Below are 13,113 nucleotides of genomic sequence, written 5' to 3'. Positions count from 1 at the left end.
TGACCTTTTCAGAATATTTATGTAATAGCAATAGAAGAACTTAGGGTACAAGCAGATCAACTCCAGACAACTATACAATAGGCAAGGACAAGCCATAAAGCACCTAGAATTAACAGTATAAGGCAACATGGGTGAGGTAATATCTTTTATTGGACCACTTCTGCTGGTGAGAGGAGAGAGAGAGAGAGAGAAGCTTTTGAGCTTACACAGAGCTCTTCTTCAGGCCTGGGAATAAAGAGATATTACTTCACCCACTGGCCTCTCTAATATCCTGGGACCAACACGGCTACAACAACACCGCATACAGTAGTAAGGCAGCTAAAGAACACTACTAGAAAGCAATGCCTGCTGTGCCAGTCCTGATACATTAGAGACATTTAATTCCCCGTGCCAATACCAAAGAATACACTGGAAGTTTCCTGAACTATTTTCCATTTTCAAGAATGAACACACATTTGCTCCGGAGCCACATGCGGCTCTTCAGAAGTTAATATGCGGCTCCTTGTATAGGCACCAACTCCAGGGCTGGAGCTACAGGCACCAACTTTCCAATGTGCCGGGGGGTTCTCACTGCTCAACCCCTGGCTCTGCCACAGGCCCTACCCCCACTCCACCCCTTCCTGTCCCCTCCCCTGAGCCTGCAGTGCCCTAGCTCCTCCCCCGCCCCAGCTTCCTGCACACCACGAAACAGCTGATTGGGAGGGAAGGGGAGGTGCTGACGGTAGGTGGGAGGCGCTGGGAGGGGGGTGTACTACTGTGACTCTTTGGCAACGCACTCTGGTAAATTCTGGCTCCTTCTCGGGTTCAAGCTGGCCACCCCTGGTCTAATCAAAGAATAACTCAGGAAAGCAGGAGCCAATAGTCACTGAAGATACAGTACATTCCTATGCCAGAAAGGAAATCAATTCAACAAGTAGATTGGAAATGAGTATTACAATTGTCTCTGGCACCAAGCATAAGCAACAGACAGATCATAGATTAATTCCCTTAACCTCTGCTAAGGGAAAACAACAACAAAAGGAGCTTTTATCCCAAACACCTAATCTAAGAGGTGCACACTCATGAGAAAGCAAGCCCAAAGTATAGGATAAACAATTTTATCATCTCGAACATAAGGTAGTCATACAAACTACAGCCTAGACTGGTATTTGACACCTGTATTTGCAGTATTGGAGACCACAGTGGATCAATACAGCCCTACTCCCCTTATTAATGTTAACTCATATCCTCCAGTGCCGATAACAGTTACGGTCTAGATGCTTTATTAGCGCCAGGCTGTTTCTTCTCAAGATTTTAGATGTTAGTGTACATCCACGAGTGTGGTTTCTTTTTTACAAAGACCTGCAGAGGTGTCTTAGGGATTTTGCAAAGCTCCCAACACCCACCGAATTTGTTAGGAGTAGAGGGCATTCAGCAGCTTGCAGGATCGGGCCCATCGGTTTGCAGTGTTTCTATGTATTGCGGCAACAGGAGTAGAGTCTGAATGTGGAGGGTGATCTAGTTTTTTTTCCATGGGGCGGGGGTGGGCAAGTGTGTGGAAACTTATTGCCCACTGCACAGCAGAAAGGGAACAGTGCCCGGCAGCTATTAGCTGCAACATATTTCCTCTAATACTGCTGCCAACTATGGCATGCTGCAGTGCTTCCGCAACATTGCTAACCGTTCGTGACCAGACTGCACCAAGTTCCAGATCCCTCCTCACATACACAGGAGAGGGGCAGAACAAAGACTGCAGCTGTATTTTCTTCTCCCCCTGGAAAGACAGAGAGGGCTTTAAGCCCTGTCACCCTACAGTATAAACAGAGAATTTAGATGACAGTCACAATGTAGGAAGGGTAGGTAATCTACAAAACTGTATTGCTATCTCCTTCCTCTCCCCTCACAGTTCTAGTTGTGAGGGATGGAGACTAGAATGAGATTGCAGATAAGTGATCCACAAACCAAATAAATGATTCCACTAGACCTGTCAGGATCGCTCCCCTTAATCCTTTGCGGATTTTCCTATGCTCGCATCTTCAGATTTGTAAACGAGACATTTGCAATCTTCAATAGCTGCAGAATAAAAGACAGCCCAGTAGTTCCTATCTGGAAAGCAAGGGTTTGGAGGAGGTCGTGCAGGTGGGGGAAACGGACTAGAGGAGATGAAGTGATGCTTTTACTTAAATTTAAAGAAGCGGAGGCAAGAAAGCTCTAAAATGCACTAGAGTTATTTGTCAAATGATAGGAAGAGAGAAACCAACCCTAGCCCAGATGGATGTTTGTATCCCACTGCTCTGCAGGCCAACTAGTAACCTGGGCAGAAGCCAGCCATTTTGCTTTAAGAGCGTGGAAGGAGCACATCAGACAAGGCAGAATAATGCACCCAATGGGAGACACTTTATATCTGAACCACCCCCAGCAAACATCACTGCCCAGCCATCTAAACTGTCCTGGGACAACAATGAGCATACGACAAAAGCCACATGGCCATTGTTATTACTTCTTCCAGAGATTCATGCAGGCTGCAATAAATTCTCATTAATTAGCTCAATCACCTCAGCATTTAGTGGGCTTTTTAAAGAGTTATGGGCAAGTGAACCCATTGGGCTTCTAAGCACAGCGGTGACTGTGGCAAATAGAATTATTTGTCAGACAGCCTTTTACATCGTTTTCTATTCCAGTCATGACTGTGCCAGGCTCCTGGGGTTACTACCTAATCAACATATTGAGCTGTGGCTGGAAAAGGGTCAGACAAAATTGCCAGGATACTAAGTCAGGGTGTCTGGGCTACCAGGTTTGGTAGTTCTGAAGGCTTCTCTGTGACCAAGATTTTTAAAATATTTCCTTAAAGAGGCTAAGTCTTCTTCATCAGTGGGAAGGTTGCCAAAAGGACCAAATGCCAGGGCAAATGGCTATTGAATTTATGGTGTGAATTCCCAGATGCCCTACCAAGTAGTGGAGAGAGAAATAGGGGAAGCAGCTTCAGAGGTAATAACAGACATTAAATCCTGGCAGGCAATAGGCACTCCAACCAGGACTGTGTCTGCCTGTGCAAAATTCAATCAATTCTAATCACTGAGTATGCAGCACAGCAGCTAGGCTGCGTGATGGAAGGATCTAGAAGCTTTCACTACTTTTAATTCATGAAAGAAATGCTAATGAATTTACAATCAACATTTGCCATTTAAAAGCCAGTCACATTTTTCCTGTACCATGACAGATAAGCATCCTCCACAGGACAGCATCTACATGGTGATCACAAATGAAAAGGCACCTGATTATCTCAGCCAACTATATACCTGTACAAAACAAGCACAAACTCATTTCACTTTGATTATAAGGCAGACCAAATTATCCTTCATCTTCTGAAAGAGTTACCCAGGGTGGGACCTATCAGCAAAATTCTGCCTCTGGCCCCACTTTCCTGTTAATTACTTAACTGGAGATTCTAATTTGGAGCCCAAGAATCCTATCAACAGCAGTATAATTACTCTGCCTTTAATTAAAAACATTTGGATCTGGCAAGTGAGGCCACATCACAGTGGCAGCTGCTCCTGCCACGAACTAAGACTAAGCAATATTTTTTTCTGGCACACTATTTCTTTAGCTGTTCTTTTTTATTAGCAGCAGCTGGTTGGCCATTTGGCTATCGAGGGAGAGATACACTATAGCAGGGGAGACAAAGGGGTGGCAGAGAAAGAACAAAAAGCAAAACATTTCCTTAGTAGTTCCTAATATTATCCAGAGATTTTGCAATGACAGGAATCCCTGTGTTTGCAGGATTCTTTTGCTCACTGTGACACAGTGGTTGGAGTCATACAAATAAGTACTTGGAAAAAAGATGGGTAGCAGCGTTCAGATTTTATTTGAATCTTGATTCTGTGCCCCACATTTTACTGTTGGCAACTCTTAAGCTCCTCACGTTGAGCACCCGTGATGTCAGCTGTTTCACCTTTGTTTTAGTCAGTGCATTTGGACACTGAGCAAACTCCATAGCACCATCTTGTGAAAAATACTCAACTGCAAGCTGTGGCGGGGTCCACCAGCATTACCTCAGGCCACACAAATCCAGGGCTTTGATCATCCCATCAACTGCTTGCAGCCAGGCCCCAGTTACTGAATTGTCAGCATCTATGTATTCACATAGCTCATTAAAAGCAAACAGTGATTCTACCTTGGGCACACTCATGCACACACACCCCACCCCGCCCCCCAGTTATTTGTATTGCAGTAGCACCTAGAGGCCACAACTAAGAATAAGCACTGCGTGCATTCAAATGCACAAAGTGACCCCGACCCAAGGATCTTACAATCTAAGCATACGTTGAGACAAAAGGTGGACGCAAACCAAATCAGATTCAGAGAGAAGGGGGAAAAGTACACTGAATTCATTTTTAAGTATGTCTTATCCTCTGGGGCAGCATGGTAGGTTGTCCCATTATAAATCGTTAATAGTGATACTTGTGTTAGATAATTTACGGTAGCAGCTCTTAGATCCATTTCTTGAGTAGTAATTTTAACACTTCTGTGGTGTTTTTTATCCTTAAATCTCAAAGCACTGTACCGCATCTTTGCAATCATAGGCACCGGCTTCCTCTGGGCCTGCCCAACCCCTGGCTCAAGCCCGCCTCTACCCCCAGGCCCTGCCCTCACCCCGCCTCTTCCCCATAGCATGCCCCATCCCTGCTCCTCCCCCTTCCTCCCAGAGCCTCCTGCTCTCCGCAAAACAACGGATTGCAGTGGGCGGGAGGCACTGGGAGGGAGGGGGAGGAGCTGACTGGCGGGGCTGCCAGCAGACAGGAGGCGCGGGGGGGAGGGGACGGGGGGACCTTGGCTGCCAGTGGGTGCTAAGCATCAGCCCTGGAGTACCCATGGAGTCGGCACCCATGTTTGTAATATTATCCCTATTTTACAGATGAGGAAACAGACAGATTAATTCACTTGCTGAAGATCACACAGTTGCAAAGCTGGGATGAATAGCCCTATGCTTGGTCCACTAGATCACAGAGGTCCCTGGCATTCAAGATTAAAGGTAATTCCAGTATCCCATGCTGGAAGCCACGAGATGGTGAGAAGGATAAAGTTCAAGGATTAAGAGAACACGAGGATGGAGAGATGAAAGGAAAATATTACAAGAAGGTGAATGAGTTAGAATAGCGAAGTTGTGCTGTCTACTCATCCTACCAGAAGTACTGCCTCTAGCAAAGCAGATTCAAGAATTGAGAAGAAGTGACAGGAACATCTGAAAGTATTCACTGTTCCAAAGGAATTCAGTGTTAAGCTTAAATGGGACAGATCAGCAGGCATGTTAGCTAGGGATGGACTGATTGAGAAGGAACACCAGAACAGCTCAGGAAAGCCAGACACTGCATCAGGGAAGGGTGTTTGCCCCTTTGCTGCGTGAACAGGCACCCAGTATCATCTAAAGAGATGTGTCTTCTTTTATTATTTTTAAGATTAGCAGTTTCTCTCAATCCTTATTCAAGGACAGACATTTCTCAATTTAAGATCTTTAAAACCTCAAGCCTTTGGAAACCCAGGGAAACCCGGGCAGGAGCAATTTAGAACATTTAGCATGATGCAGGAAAAAATAAAATAAAAATATGAATGTGATTACTTGCCTTTCCCACCTGTGGCTGAGATCTCGCTGAAGTGTCTTATTGACCTAAAAAAAGGCGTAGGTTTAGTTATAAAGTTAGCACTTCATTACTTTGAGTTATAACCCTACAAATAAACACTGTCAGAGTCCAGCGAGCCTTGTAGTATGGACAGTATCTTCTTGGTTAAGTGTCTACAGCAGGTTTTACACTGCATGCACTTCACCACCACCTCCTCAAGACAGATATTTTAGGGTTTCCTGTACCAGAGTGCCCTCTGCTGAATTGGAAAAGTGACATCTAAGTTCTGCATTACCCCATGAAAGCTACATGGAAGGGGCAGGGATGAGACAGACACTGGGATATTGTCCATTTAATATAATTCTCCACTGGTAGGAGACAGCTCTTTTGCTACTACTCAAAGTAATGCCAAGAGGTTGGCATATTATTGCTCTTTTAAACCCTTTTCACTGAAGAGGGTGATCTCCGCTTATGGCTCCAAGCAGGCGTTATGATGCAGCAATGGAAGCCACTCTGCAGGAATGGCATCTCAAGGACCCAGTCCTATTCACCTGCTCACATGATAAAAGACAAAAACACCCTATCACCTGTGGGTGAACAAGTTACACAAAGTGATCACTCTTTATCGGATTTATCAATCCTCATCCTCAAAGGAAACCAGCACAAACATTTTCAAAAGGTGAGCCTGGGAGCTTAAATTCATTAGTCTGCAGACACTAAAAAAAATCATGAATTGAACAGAGACACTAGATTTATGGCTTATTACAATAATCTGTAACCCACTAACCCTCAGTCATAGGACAAAAAGAGGGGAGGTGCTAATGAGCTACTCTACCTTGTATGGTCCCTGACAATATGTGCTAACTACTTATGCTAAACAATACTTCCCCCATCAGCAATCTGTCCCACCTTGCATTTTGCTGTGACTGGAGTATTTTTCCCAGACCTGAAGAAGAGCTCTGTGTAGCTCAAAAGTTCGTCTCTTTCACCAAAAGAAGTTGGTCAATAAAAGATACTACCTCACCCAACTTGTTTCTTGCTCACATGAGTCATCCTATTGGTTTAAATGAAACTATCCACACAGAGGTGGATCTGGATTTCAAACCAAGATTTCAATGCCAATTTATGTCAACATCTTGGCAACAGAGGGACACCGCATTTGTGATAAAACACCACAGAATACTTCATTAAAATGGGTTAACTCATTAGAAACAACAACTTTCTGGAAGTAAGCCCCGGTCTACACTACAGAGATAGGTCGATGTAAGGTAGCTTACGTGGATCTAACTCAGTAAGCGTCTACACTAAAATGCAGCTCCCACCAATGTAACTTGCCCACAGCACCAAATTAACAAGGCCACGTCTACACTAGCAAGCTTACAGCAGCACAGCTGTACTGATGCAGCTGTACCGCTGTAAGAGCGCTCGAGTAGCTGCTCTACGCCGACGGGAGAGAGCTTTCCCATCGACATAATTAAACCACTTCCAATGTTTTTTTCACACCCCTGAGTGACATAAGTTATACTGACAAAAGTGCTAGTGTAGACATAGCCTCACTCCAACTCTGTGAGAGGCGTAGTGCTTAAGTCCATGTAGTTAGGTCAACGCGGTGTCAGTGCAGACACAGCATTGCTTACATCGACTGTGGTTGTCTTTCAGAAGCCGTCCCACAATGCTCCACCCTGACAGTTAAATAGGTGCAAGCACTCCTGGTAAGGACACACACTGCCAGCACAAAGAGTAGTTAATTACAGTGGCGGCTGTTAGTCGAGATAACTGAGGTCAACTTAATTTTGTAGTGTAAACTTGCCCTAAGATTTTGCTTCCAAGAAGTTGCAGGCACAAGGTTAGTCACTGGAGTACATTTCTGTCTCTTTCACCAAAAGAAGTTGGTGAAACGAGAGCAGCCATGAGAACAGTTTCTGATGTTAGGGACTTGGAAAGAATTGTCACAGTAAGTATTTATACATGTTTACTATAGAAAAACAAGACTAGCTTTATCATGCAAGTTAACACTCCCATACTATTTACATTATTTTATTTACAACATTGTTAGCGTAAACCCTGAAGTTTGGTTTGGTTTAATTTTTTGGGGGGGGTAGGAGGGAGGTAAGGTATGGGGAAGAATTTAGGAGTTCCTGGAGGACATTCTACAGTGTCAGGGGAAATGTCACTGAGAATTTAAATAGCCCTCTGTGAAAGGACTAGAACTGCACAAAAACAAACCAATTTAACCACACAACTAGCCAAGCTGGAGATGAAGCTTAACTCCATAGCTGAGCAGCCAGCAGTTTTCTAGAGTATGGCATGGAATATCTGCACAAGAGGTGTGCATTTTTAAAATGATGGGCTTGTGAAGTTCATTATACAAGAGGTTTATGTTCCTTTCTCTGTTACAGAAAAAACATCAAGAGGACTAAGGATCAAAATATGGGAGCCATTCTTCTTTTACTAATCAAAGGAGCCAGAAGCTCCTTTGTCTCCTCATTTAAGCCCAGCAGCTTGTCTGATTAAGACTAAAATGGACTTCAGCAGACAAATATTCTGGCTAAATGCCTCTTTTAAGGACCAAAGATAGAAATAATTAAGCTAAATGCTTTTTTTTAGCCAACAACATTTCCTTGCCAAGTAGAGTAGAAGGAAGGGCAGGGAAGTGTTCCTTATAGAATCATTCCTTGTAAAGTGAGGTAAATAAATACACAGAGACTGGCTGAAAATAGCCTCTTCCACTGGACATAGCCAGCACCACTGATTTAACCTCTGATTGCCCGACTTTCAAACCTAGATTACTAAAACAAAAAACTGCTTCTGTATCTAATGACTTCAGCACTTCTGAAAGGCCTTGGAGTGATTTTCTTGGCTTTAATTTATAGTAAAAGCAACACCTCGTCACCCCTACCCCCCCCAATTACCTTGTGTGACCCCCTGTAGGTTGAAACCCATCGGTGGAAAAAAAATCACTGCCCTAAACCATCAGGACCCCAGAAGCCACATATTGTATACCATGACTCACCATACTACTGGAAATAGGATCACTCCACAACACAGTAGGTCTACCAGGAATAGAATTTGTTTCCACAGCCCATGGTCAGTTGTTGCCTCTTCGATGATGTATGCCACATTTGCCAGGACCTACAGGACACAACAAGATATTAACACTGCTTCACAGGACCACTCTACAAAAAGACTAGAAGTGGCATCATGGGGCTCCTCTTTCGTCTCTCAGCGACTCCAGATCGAGTGCACCCATTTTACATGGGAAAAGTTGTGGTTGGTTGGGTTTTTTTTTGGCTGCCAGCTCTGCAAACTCAGCCTGTCCTCACAGAAAGAGCCCACACGGACACTCATGAATCAACACCTGTAATTACACTCAGCAACTCCACTGCACCCTTTTGTCTAAAAATCATATGCTCAGTGACACCTTCTAAGGATTTTCACAGGTGTAATTGATTGAACATAATTTCTGCTGATATATAAGAATAAATAGAATCCTTGTTACTCTTTACTTTTGCTGATCTATAGGGCCAATAGGAATAAGAAATAGCAAACAGCTCCTAGGCCTCTGTTATTGCTCCTCACTTTTCCAAAGGAACAGAATAAAAAACACCTAACATGTATCAGTTTTACTGCTCCCCACAGAGTTCTATACAGCTGCAGTGAAACCAACCAGCATCTTGTTAGTTTCACTCTGTTGCTGCTGCTTGGAAAAAGCTATAGCAGGAGCAGAAATTGGAGCCATTTATCTGAAGACACAGGCAGACCATACACCATCAGTTTACATGTGCAATGTTGTCTTAGCTTAGATTTTTAGCCCTTACAGGGTTTCTCTTTTGAGAAAAACAACGAGGAGTCCGGTGGCACCTTAAAGACTAACACATTTATTTGGGCATAAGCTTTCATGGTTAAATAACCCACTTCAACTAAGAAGTGGGTTTTTTACCCACGAAAGCTTATGCCCAAATAAATACGTTAGTCTTTAAGGTGCCACCGGACTCCTCGTTGTTTTTGTGGATACAGACTAATACGGCTTCCCCTCTGATACTCTTTTTTGAGTATAACTTCTGTAGAAACCGATCGCCACTGGCAAGTATGGTGGCTGAAGCTAAGAAGCTAAGCCATTTTAGATTTAAGTGGCTTAAGTGTCCTCCAGGAGGACTGGGAAAAATCAGCAATATCTCTGGTGTGATTAAGGCAGTAGCAACACACATGGAATATACCTAGAATACAAATTCAAGCAAGGCTTTATGGGAGGTGTTACAGTGACTGTTCAAGAGAATTCTGACTCAATGAACAATCTCAGAACAGGAGTATGCAGGCACTCTCTAGTATACTTACAGGTAAGTGATGTAATAGACAACAGCCCAGCCCTCAATGGAAAATCCTTGACAGGAAACGTAGTGGTAGTCAAATCTGGAAGCAGAGAATACAAGAAGTCATGTCATAAAACTCCTTCACCAACACTGCAAACCCTGTTAGATCCACCCTGTGATGGCCTTTTCATCTCTTCTGTATCCCAGAGAGCACCTACCATCAACTCTCAGTAGTTTTAGATTAATTTTTACTAGGCTAGAACAAACTTGCCACTTTCCATTTATAATGATGTCTTAGCAGATCTCCACCTAAGTGTTACCAGAATGTACAGAAGTATACAAGCATTAACAATTACTCTTATGAGAGTACCCCTTTTCATCCCCCCAACTTCGCTTATATTTAAAGATAATCACTTATATTCAGGATTAAATATCAGTTTTTCTATTGTTCCAGTTAGGCTGTGTTAAACGACTAGCCTTTTCTATTTTTACCTTCACCAGCAGCCAGGTTCAAAGTTGTTAGACTCCAAAGACAGTAAGTACTTGGCAAGCTTAGAGTGATTATCCCAGCATGCAACTGAAAGTGGACATTGCGGTAGGCATCAGCATAGGAGGATTAAATCCCCACCACTACCCTCACTGAAGAGACCCTTCCAATGGGAAGGCAAAGTCTAAATATAGTTTATTACCATGTGACGCTAGATAGTCTTTGTGTTAATGCTTCTAATGTTAGAAAAGTTATGGCATGGCTAGATAGAAACACTGATTTCTAGTATAGCGGCCCCCAAATTACCTTGCTTTATGGACATTCAGGGTATTTATTCATTTCATTCCCATGAAGCTGAAGAAACTATGACCTAAGAGTCCAAGGCGTATCCAGATGGCTAAACGTTTTTAAGATTTACCTAGCATGTGCTTTTAAAACACACTACTGCATTCAGGATAACATCTTGTGAGCAATGGCAACAAACTGGCAAGCACCTGCAACGTGGAATGTAGGTTCACTTACAGGTAAGTCATGAGAGATAGTTGAGGCAATGGCTAGAAGGAAAATCTGTATACTATGTGGTGTGGAGGAAAGAGTAAAATCTTGACAGATTTTAAATTTTTGGGTCTGGAGGAAAAAGAAAATGAATGGGGGTAGCTGTCATTGTAAGCCCAGAGACTGGTAAGGGTGTCATGACGGTAGAAAGAAGAGGAGACCAACTGACAGTGTGACTGAGGACAGACTGTAAGGTTATATGTGTGATGTCAGCATATGCTCCGCAACAAGGTAGACCTTTGGAAGAGAAGGAGAGCTTTAGAAATGAGCTAGCAGAGTTGACGGTTATGGTCGAGTGTAACATCTTTGTAGTGGTTGGTGGGGATTTAAATTTCCATGTTTGTGAAGGGAACACAGTAGGAGTGGTGTGTAATTCGGCTTTTGTAAAAGAAATGCTGAAGGAGAGAAGTGAGTTGAGTGGTATTCAATGGGTTAGAAAAAGACTCTCACAGGGTGACATATTACAGTGGGAAAAAGTAAAGCCTAGATGGCTACAGTTTGATAAAAAGAACATATGAAAATGGTAAAAGATGTACAGGTTATAGCGAGTGACTGTGTGGCAGAATACGATATGGTATGAACAGCTAAAATCCAACTGCAACCTAAGAAAACAGAAGAGATGAAATTGCACTGGTAGTTATATATGTGGGGGTAACAATACATGGAAGTCTGGAGAGTTTTGAGGTGTTGGTGGAATTGAGACAAGGCAATGTGCTGAGCACTACTCTTCACCTTACTTACAGAGTTAATTAGTAAGAGAACCAAACCTGTAGAGGGACAGAAAACAAACATGTGCTGAAGATTTGGCCCTTTTGGCTGACAGCACCTATACATACAAAACAGTGGGATCTATATTAGCTGTTACTACTTGTAGTGGGGTGGCTGCTCCACTCCTATCCTAGATGGGGCTTCAGCAGGCCAGGGAGGTGGTGCAGGTGGGCAGCCAATCAGAGAAGGCCTGCTAGGGAGCCAATCAGAGGCTGAGTTAGAGTCAGCCAATCAGAGCCAGACTCAGCCATAAATAAAGGCTGCCTAGGAAGGGAGCGGGCAGTCTCTCCCCGGTGGTCAAGGGAGGAGGACTGGCTCCTGGGCTGAAAGATAGCACCTTGGACAGAGCAGTGCTGGAGAAGGGCAGGAGCAGCTGAGGAGCTCCGGCCAAAGAAAACCCCAGGTTGCCGGCCTAGCTGCCAAGGGCTGGGCAGGTGCACAGCGCCGAAGGGGAAGCGGCCCAGGGACAATAGCAGGGCAAGGGGAGAGAAGGAGGGCAGAGAGGCTGCCGCTAGAGGGTCCCTGGGTCGGGACCCAGAGTAGCGGGTGGGCCTAGGTCCCCCCCATTCCCCTTGTGCTACACCTGGCTGAAGAGAAGCGTGGCCTGATCCAGGCAATGGCTGGTCCCTACGATAAGGGGCTAGAGACTTAGAGGCTGCAGCCGGCCACTACAACAGGTGCAGATCGTGGACTGCTCGTAACACCAAACCCTCGGAAGGGGGTGAGACCGGAGCAGTGGGCACTGTTGGAGGGTAGTGTCCTGAAGAGGACGCTGCTGAGCGGGAAGCAACGAGGGTCCCCAAAGCAGCAGAGCAGACGAAGGGCAAGGCACCACACGAAAAAGGTGCTCCATGACTGGACAGAGCTAATTCCCAGAGCAACCAGCGGGAGGTGCCAGCGGTGGTGAGTCCTAACCCCGTCACACTACTCAAAGATCTTAGAGTCACTGTGGATTGTTCTCTGAAAACACGTGCTCAATGTGCAGCAGCAGTCAAAAAAGCTGCCAGAATGTTAGGCCCCATTAGGAAAGGGTTAGATAATAAGACAGAAAACATCATAATGCCACTATGGTATCCACACCTCGACTACTGTGTCCAGTTATAGTTGCCCCAACTCAAAAAAAGATATTAGAATCAGAAAAAGTACCGAGAAGGGGGAAAAAAAACCCAAAAAAACCACCCCGATTAGGGGTATGGAACACCTTTCATACAAGGAGAGGTTAAAAAGACTGGGACTTTTCAGCTTAGAAAAGAGGTGGCTAAGGGAAGGGGTGCATGACAGAGGTCTAAAAAATCATGAATAGTGTGGAAAAACGCATAGGGACATGTTATTTATCCCTTCACATAATACAAGAACTAGGGACCACCCAATTAAATTAATAGGCAGCAGGCTTAAA

At 44.3% G+C, this 13,113-nt stretch overlaps 1 protein-coding gene across 1 annotated transcript in view; it reads right to left on the bottom strand.

Moving 5' to 3' along the window:
• GPR107 (G protein-coupled receptor 107) overlaps positions 1-13,113 on the bottom strand; it is a 52,358-nt gene that overhangs the window by 20,613 nt on the left and 18,632 nt on the right. The window contains 5 exon segments of the mRNA XM_043530692.1: positions 5,601-5,644; positions 8,611-8,729; positions 9,104-9,113; positions 9,933-10,007; positions 11,717-11,775. Of these exon segments, the coding sequence (XP_043386627.1) occupies positions 5,601-5,644; positions 8,611-8,729; positions 9,104-9,113; positions 9,933-10,007; positions 11,717-11,775 (307 nt within the window).

The sequence above is a fragment of the Chelonia mydas genome, chromosome 16 (genome assembly GCF_015237465.2).
Source record: "Chelonia mydas isolate rCheMyd1 chromosome 16, rCheMyd1.pri.v2, whole genome shotgun sequence".
In the NCBI taxonomy this organism is placed as follows: domain Eukaryota; kingdom Metazoa; phylum Chordata; order Testudines; family Cheloniidae; genus Chelonia; species Chelonia mydas.
Note: the sequence above shows the minus strand (reverse complement) of the source record. Positions and strands in the feature narration are given on the sequence as shown.